Raw genomic sequence first — 8171 nt, 5'->3', positions numbered from 1 at the left:
TTTTTTTTTTTTTTTTTTTTTTTTTTTTTTTTTTTTTTTTTTTTTTTTTTTTTTTTAATAATAAATTTATTATTTAAAAATAATAATTAATTTTAGACACAGGGAAATGATGAGTATTAAATAGGAGTAGGCCATTGAAGCCTAAAAAATGGACATCCCTTTAAAGCAGCTTCAAGATCAACACAACTTATTTTTCACTTAAAATATTCAATTTTACATTTTTTTTTTTAATTTAATAAAAAAAGAATATTTTAATAAACGAAAAAATATTTTTTATATTGATTCCAATTGGTTATTTCTCAAAAAGAAAACCGTGTACGATTTTTCTTTCTTTTTGTATTTTCAATTGAAAAAGATAAAATTTAATTAAAAAAATATAATTGAAGTCAGCCCCGGTGGTATAAATACCCAACGGAAGCGAAGGCTGATGCCTCCTCATCCACTTGACTTCCATTTCTTCTTCTTTCCTCTGTTTTCAAAGCCTTCTTCTTTGTTCAACCATGGTGGTTCAATCTCAACTCGTGTTTGACCATTTTGCTCCGATTAAGTCCTGTAAACGCACCGCTCTGTTCACTGGAATTCCGGTGATCGACCTTAAAGACCCAGAAGCAAAAACCCAGATCGTCAAAGCTTGCGAGGATTTCGGATTCTTTAAGGTCATCAACCATGGCGTGTCCGATCACCTCATCGGCGACCTTGAAGCCCAAGCTTTGAAATTCTTTCAACTCCCTCAATCGGAGAAGGAAAAAGCAGGGCCACCCGACCCGTTTGGATATGGGAGTAAGAGAATTGGCCCAAACGGCGATGTGGGTTGGATTGAATATGTTCTTCTCAATACCAATCATGAACTCATTTCTGAAAAATCCCTCTTCATTTTGCGGGAAAATCCCGAGATTTTCCGGTACGACTAAGGAAAACAGATTGCTCTGTTTTGCTCTGTTTTTTGGTCTGTTTTTGAAACAGAGAGGATATTAATATGGGGTTGGTTTTTGCAGGTGTGCGGTGGAGGAGTATATATTGGCGGTGAAGGAGATGGCTTGTGAAGTGCTGGAAGCCATGGCGTTAGGCTTGAGGATAGAGAAAAGCGCATTGAGTAGGCTGTTGAAGGATGAAAGAAGTGACTGTTGTTTCAGGCTGAACCATTATCCGCCATGCCCGGAGCTCGAAGCTTTGAGTGGCAGAAATTTGATTGGGTTTGGGGAACACACAGACCCACAAATAATATCTGTCTTGAAATCCAATAACACCGCCGGACTCCATATCTGCTTGAGAGATGGGAATTGGGTATCAGTCCCTCCTGATAACGCCTCCTTTTTCATCAATGTCGGTGACTCATTGCAGGTACAGTTCTTCTTCTTGTTGTTGTTCTTCTTCCTCTGTTCTTGGAGAAGTGAAAGACTGTGTTTATGTTGCAGGTGATGACTAATGGGAGGTTTAAGAGTGTGAAGCACAAGGTTTTAGCTGATCCAATAAAGTCGAGGCTTTCAATGATCTACTTTGGTGGGCCGCCATTGAATGAAAAGATTGCACCTTTACCGTCATTAATGGAGGAGGGAGAGCAGAGCTTGTACAGAGAGTTCACTTGGTGGGATTATAAAACCTCTGCTTATAAATCAAGGCTTGCTGATTGTAGGTTAGGCCCTTTTGAGATCAAAACTCTCACACCTTTGTTGACCTGAAAAACCCCACAAAACCCAAAGAAATATAAACAAGAGAGAGAAAGTATGTGAAGTTCTTCTGCCATTTCTCCGTTGTTTGTTCTTTGTTGTGGTTATGGTTTGGAGAGAGCAAAAGATTTGTAATTCATAATCACATATGATCAAATAATGGGGAAATAATGAGGAATTTTTGGCTTTAAAAAGAAAGAAGAGATAGAAGAATAGGTTTTTTTGTGTGTTGAACAACAAGCTTCCATCGTCCAATCCCATTGCTACACTTGTCATTATATCATGTCATCTATGTACTTTCCCCAAAATACCCCTCCCTTGTAAATCTACTTTTTTACTTAACTTCCCCTTGCCCTTTTGTATCAAAGCTTGTGGATTTCAATGTTATATTTGCTTCTTACACTTTCCCATGTCTCAAAATCCAATCTTTTCTTCTGTTCACGGTGTAATAGAATTGATAAAAAGTTGATATTCATTCGAGGTTAGCTATGTCTAAATTCACTACTTTCATTATTCACTAAAAGAATGGCTCGGAAATTTCTCTTATAAACAAGCTAAGGAAAAAGACATCATCTCCTGTTACTTTAGGAAAATAATCCTATTTTAAAAGAAGAAAAAAATCATCTAGTTGTGGCGTAAGAATATTAAGACATTTGATGTGTCATCGAAATGTAATGTTATGAAGATATTAGTATTTCAACTCACGGGTGTATTTTTTTGTTGATCAATTTCACTAGTAAGTGCAACGTGGGTGGGTGTAACGTCAATAAGTACATAGTTTAGATTTGACGGTGGACAAAGAGAATGTATTATAGAAGATGTTAGCTGTAGGAATATTCTTAGGCAATAGAAAGGAGGAGGAATATCCAAATATGAACATAAAGAAGGGTTAGAAAGAGGGTGAAAGCAAAAGGGGGAGTGTTTTAAGAAGCAAAATGGAATTCCTATTGAAGAGGAAAAGGTGATGGAAGAGGACGCCCAACCAATGTAAAAGTAAAGAGAGAGAGATTCTGTGAGACAGTGTGTGTGTGTGAAGGGGAAAGGCACAATATGGAGTCATTTTCAGACACCAAAGCCATAGCTAATTTTGTATTTGCTAATTGGCACTGCCTTTCACCTTCCAATTTGGACTTCTGAAAGGTCACATCCTTCCTTCCTTTGAACCTTCGTTTCACAACGTTCATTATTCCATCGCTATTTATGTCGATGCTCCTGTCTTTATTCCGCCACCACTTTAATATGTCATGCTTGGGGTTTCTTCTACGCTTAGTATTCTCATTAACGATATAAAAATAGGTCTTTAAAGTTTTGATTTATTGTCAATAAGCCCATTAATATCCAACAGCTGTCAACATTTATACAACTTAAGAACGTCTTATGATTAATGAATAATAACATGAATAAGTCCCAGAGTCAAATTGGATTATGAGTTTGAGACTAAAAAAAAACGAGATGAATATTGATGGAAAAAGAAAAGTAAGGGCTATGATTAAATCTATCTTTCGGCTTGAGAGAGGGAGGCAATGGAATTGTGAGACAATAACCTTGTTTAAGAGATCGTAAAACGAATTTAATTTTAGGAAAATATTAAATACTGTACATATTTGGTAATCAAAAGTGACCCAAAGACTTTCCAATAACAATAACGTTCTCCAGCAATAGAAATTTTCCTCCAAAAATCGACCCAAAGACTCATAGAACTTGTTTGGATAAACAGATCAAACTTGACCAGATTAAAAAATAAAATCATCATCCATTGTTCCTCAACACACATCTCTACAATGCAAAACATGAACTTTTTATAGAAATCAAAATCCATGGGTTTATATACAAACTCCTTCAGAACTAACGCAATCTCAAGGAATCAAACCATAATAGGAAGGCCAACAAAACGCGGTCCACTGAACATCATCAAAACAAATATGATCTCATCCAACCAGAAAACCATTCCTAAAAGATGATAACTAGATTTGCCCTGCGCTTGCTCATGGGAACCCTTTAAGTGGGTCAGCGGTCTTGCCGGATCTGGCATCAGTCCATGCCTTCGCTATCGTTCTTTTCATTTCATCATCTCCTTCGTCGTACATATTCTGCAGTTTCCATGTCAGCCATAATAAATCAGCAATCGCAGAGATCAGTGTGTTCAGCCTAAATACAGACGCAGTTTTATGCTTATCCTAATTGTATATAACATTGTCAGAGGCGTATGTACCTATCTCACACAGAGCAGAACAGATACCCATATACTGTCATGAGTTGAAAATCAATTCAAAAGTTTGGATTTGAATTTGTTCAAAAGACCAACAGAGAGCAGCGATAAGATCAAGAATCAGTTCGTTAGGCTGGCTTGATGTAACAATTCAGGTTCATGGACTCTTTTTCAGCCCAATTGTCGAGATGGGGGTTTCTTATCCTCCATAGATATATGTCAGCCGTGGTACTACTTTTTATTTCAAGGGGTTCATGCCGACAAAGTCCGTATCTCAAACTAATCTAACAACCAATCTCATCCATATAACCCAACACTTAAAAATCTAGAAACATGCACCTGATTAATTCACACCCACCACTAAGTTGTCAAGAAACTCGTACTCCTAAGTAGATGACAAGCATAGGATTTTAACCTAACTTTATCTACTTCCAGCTCATCATTATCACTTGAAAGAACACATCAATGATATCATCATCATTATCCACTTTTAATTCTCACCATAAGTAATAGTTGCTAACAACCAAAGCAGATAAACTACGACTATGTGGCAAAAATATGGAAGAAAATTTTATGACCACCAACGCCCAACAAAACAAAGAATAGGAAAGAAAGAAACACATTCCTCCCTTCCAAATCATGAAGTCTGCATAGGCTAAGAAGATGTTACCTTCATTAAATCCATGATTCCTGCCATTGGGTCGCGTTCCTTATCAAGACCTGGCTTGAGCTGTAAGATGTAAATAACAACAAAGTTAGTTGAATAAATACCTCTAAGATACAACTAAATCACCAATTACTCTCTTAAATCACTCACTTTGTCCTCCTTCAAATGCAAGTCTAACCAGTTCCCCTTTGAAGCTTTGTACAACGTGATCACAGCCCGTGTTGGTTTCACTAGCAACTTGCACTTCTCAGGAACAATTTCCTTGTTCAGTTTAGGAATTGCAAACCGGTAATTCTTCCCTTTGACGTCATGGAACTTGATGTCGATCGATTGTTTCTTGTAGTCAGCCTCAACTTTTTCTTGCTCTATTCCTTCAAGCGACACATATATCTACATGACAATGATAATGACATACATCAGGATGGGGCTTAAAATCTTAACATGCTCTAATTTTCACCAATGGGATCTAGCTGTGCCATGATGTGGAAGGCTTAAAGTTTGTTACCTTCACTTTGTCATTGTCCTGATCCCAGCTGAATCCAGGTAGTGGAGTGTAAACAATGCCTGAATTGATGGGCACCTTAGCAGTTGAAATTGAAACAGGAGTGGGAGCGTGAGTTTGTGGGACAGTCTCTTTTGACAACTGAGTGAACATAGCAACATAATTCTCGTCAGACAGGAAAATGCTGAAGCCTAATACAGTAGTAGCATAAAACGATTGAAGCGATGTATCAATAATTGAGGTAATAGATTCATATATCTCAAAGCGACGGAAGATAACACCTAACGAAATATCAAATTCAGTCCGTAAACTAGGTTATACAGCATGACAAACCATTAGATAACGATAATTTGAAAATTTCTTCAAAAAAACGTATCAATAAGATCATTAACATGGCACAAACTAATCCAAATCAATAAGAGAAAACAGAGAGGAACCTTCTCTAAGTTGCTAATCTCAGAGGAAATGAGAGAGAGGACTCGAGGCCTCTTGGCAATGCTGTGGAGGTGGCGAAGCTCCTCCAAATCAAGAGACAAGTCTTCCGCCATGATCAGAATCTTGTTCGAGGTGGAAATGAAGCTGTGAGAGGGTGAATTTTAGGGAAGACGAAGAAGATGAAGGAAGTGCAGATGGTTTAATCGTGCTGTGTGCTATTTGGAATAGAAATTGCTAGAACCAACCAGGGTTTTGGATTCGCCTCGAAGGTTCTAGATTCTACTCTTTACACCCACGTATTTTTCAATTTTTTTTTTATAATAAACTTTTAATTGGATTAAATTAAAAATAAGTATTTATTTATTTGTCATTTATTCTTACACTTAAAAATATGTTTACATTTTTTACCTTCTATTAAGTATTTAATTTGAATAATAGTTAAAATAAATAAATAAATTATTATTTGTCCATAAATAAAACTCCACTTAAAGGGATATAATTACCAGGTAAGCATTTAAATGATTTAATTGATATATGTGAATTTTTAAAATAATTTCACTGCTTAATATAAAAACTAGTAAAAAAAAACTTAAGAAAATGAATTTTTGACATTTTACAAGCTAAATCAATATTTATTTTAGCTTTGTTTTTAAATATTAAATATTATTGGATTGGTAAAGAAAGTTGTGCATCAGTTAAAGCCCAAGCCCAACAAACTTAAGGCACTCTTTAGGCTAAGTCGGGCCGGCCCAACTTCTACTATCTAAGCCCATTACCCCATTCGAGTGTACATTTTAATTTTAATTATTTATTTGACCTTAATTTACTATATGAACATTTTATTTTAATATAATTTATACTCAAATACCCATTATTCCATCCCAAATAAGGTTGTTACTGCTCGATTCAAAATATATATATATATTTTAAAGGAGAATCAAGTAGTAACGGTTCTAAACTTTTGAATGGATTAGATTGAACATAAATGCTGCAACCTTTCTTCTTCAAAAATGAAAGTAGGAGCGTAAGCTCTAGGGTTGTTCATTATTCCACACGAACGAATTGATGCCTTCTTTCATATTTTGTGGTGCTTTTATAAGCTTTTAAATGCTCAGTTTCGACTAAACTTGGTGGATAAGAATATTGTCACCCTTAATAACTTAGAATCAAAGAAAAAATCTTTCAAATCAATAAGATCCACAAATTTCATCAATTCTGTCTCGGAATTGCTAGCAGAATTAAAGTTCGAGTCGAAGATATTTAGAATTCCGCCCCAAATCCCATGTCCATATGGCCTACCCTACATGAAAAACTTCACTTTTCATGACAGCCATTGTGGATGGTCAAGATATATGTATGGGAATGTAAGGCTAATGCATTGGATTTGTTTGTGTCATTTCAATGTGTCTAATAAAAAGAACCCTTTTTTTTAGTAAAAGTAATATGGGGAAAAGTAATTTGGCTGTATGCTCTAGAGAAAAGTTCTCTCACAAATAGTGCTTTTAACCTCTTTACAAGACCGCTTTGGTATACCTTCTATACATGTTGATTTCGAAAAGGAAGTGTTTTTTTAGATGATATGGAGATAATTGTCTAAAGGGCTCTAGGCTCGAGCGCATATGACCCATCACATTTGTACTTTTGGAAAAGGAAAGGGGTAATAACGTCTCGAGTTGACTGACAAGTCATCATATCTCTATTTAGTGTCCTCTCGTTAATACTGGGCTTCAAGGTAGTGTAAAAACCGGTTAATATAAATAAGATAACACCCCACCTTAAAGCGTATACAATCCTATTATGCTCAATGTCTCAATTATTCTTGTTCAAGAGGTGCTGCTTGTAGGTGCATGTTCATGTATATCAAACCCTTTTACTTGCTTTCATGTTGTATTACTTCATCATTATATTTTTGTGTGTGATCGTTAGGCGAAGTCATGTCTACTCCTACTAGATTTGAATTACCTCAAAATATACTATAATGGGACTAAGGTAGTCGTCAAACCTCTCTCGATCAAGTATTGTAATCTCTCACGCCTGCATGTTTTCAATGCATTTGACTTTTACAATGCTTTCTTTCACCTTGTTTTCAAACAATTTTCCTCATTCATGTTTTGCAAAACATTTTCTCTCAAACGTAGCTCGAAGCTCAACCTTACGTCCTAATTGTCTGCGAAATACAATTTTTACACGGTCGGCTTGTTCGCTAGATTAGAACAAATGTCGCAAAATCACTATTTCGTTGTCGAAAAGAGTGATTATGACACTTAGCTTTACACTATCAGAATGTGTTGGGCAAAGCACCACACGTGTACGAAAGAAAGAAAGAAGGAAAAAAAAAACGTTTTACTTAATTAGATGATTAATATATAAGTTGATATAGGTGAGGTGTTCCATAAAACTTGTGGAAGGGCACATGTGCACCATGTTGGCATAGCCCAATCCTCATCGCCACCCTCAATGGCTGACCTTAAGTTGTCTGCCCTTTTATCCCTAACCCTAAATCCATCTAAAACAAAAGGAGAGAGCTTTAAAAGGAAGCTCATTTCCAATAATAAAGCACTTTGGCCTACCATTATCACTTAAAACATGATTAAAAATGCACTTCACAACAATATGCAATGTCCCTTCACTTTTTCACACTATGGCTTCTTTTTGTTATACATCTCAAACCTATAAATTAGGTTAGAAAGT

General features: G+C 35.9%; 2 protein-coding genes across 2 annotated transcripts; one reads left to right on the top strand and one right to left on the bottom strand.

The window, feature by feature from the left end:
• The first annotated feature begins 418 nt into the window (after window positions 1-418).
• Window positions 419-2069, top strand: LOC111495575 (gibberellin 2-beta-dioxygenase-like). Its single transcript, XM_023145675.1, has 3 exons — window positions 419-901; window positions 996-1341; window positions 1416-2069. The coding sequence occupies exons 1-3, from the start codon at window positions 501-503 to the stop codon at window positions 1677-1679; spliced, it is 1011 nt and encodes a 336-aa protein (XP_023001443.1). The 5' UTR covers window positions 419-500; the 3' UTR covers window positions 1680-2069.
• A 1375-nt stretch (window positions 2070-3444) lies between these two features.
• On the bottom strand, window positions 3445-5750 carry LOC111495594 (calcyclin-binding protein). Its single transcript, XM_023145700.1, has 5 exons — window positions 5483-5750; window positions 5049-5186; window positions 4694-4933; window positions 4547-4606; window positions 3445-3757 (listed from the first exon to the last, which is right to left on the bottom strand). Exons 1-5 carry the CDS (start codon window positions 5591-5593, stop codon window positions 3653-3655), a joined length of 654 nt encoding a protein of 217 aa, XP_023001468.1. The 5' UTR covers window positions 5594-5750; the 3' UTR covers window positions 3445-3652.
• Between the last annotated feature and the right edge of the window lie 2421 nt (window positions 5751-8171).

This window comes from Cucurbita maxima, unplaced genomic scaffold (genome assembly GCF_002738345.1).
Source record: "Cucurbita maxima cultivar Rimu unplaced genomic scaffold, Cmax_1.0 Cma_Scf00021, whole genome shotgun sequence".
NCBI classification, from domain to species: Eukaryota; Viridiplantae; Streptophyta; class Magnoliopsida; order Cucurbitales; family Cucurbitaceae; genus Cucurbita; species Cucurbita maxima.
This window is presented reverse-complemented; position numbering and strand designations above follow the sequence as displayed.

Coding starts and splice junctions, on each gene's coding strand:
- LOC111495575 (XM_023145675.1), top strand. CDS start 501: ATGGTGGTTCAATCTCAACTCGTGTTTGACCATTTTGCTCCGATTAAG. Junction 902..995: donor GAAAATCCCGAGATTTTCCG/GTACGACTAAGG, acceptor TGGTTTTTGCAG/GTGTGCGGTGGAGGAGTATA. Junction 1,342..1,415: donor ATGTCGGTGACTCATTGCAG/GTACAGTTCTTC, acceptor TTTATGTTGCAG/GTGATGACTAATGGGAGGTT.
- LOC111495594 (XM_023145700.1), bottom strand. CDS start 5,593: ATGGCGGAAGACTTGTCTCTTGATTTGGAGGAGCTTCGCCACCTCCAC. Junction 4,934..5,048: donor AGGACAATGACAAAGTGAAG/GTAACAAACTTT, acceptor ATTGTCATGTAG/ATATATGTGTCGCTTGAAGG. Junction 4,607..4,693: donor TGCATTTGAAGGAGGACAAA/GTGAGTGATTTA, acceptor TACATCTTACAG/CTCAAGCCAGGTCTTGATAA.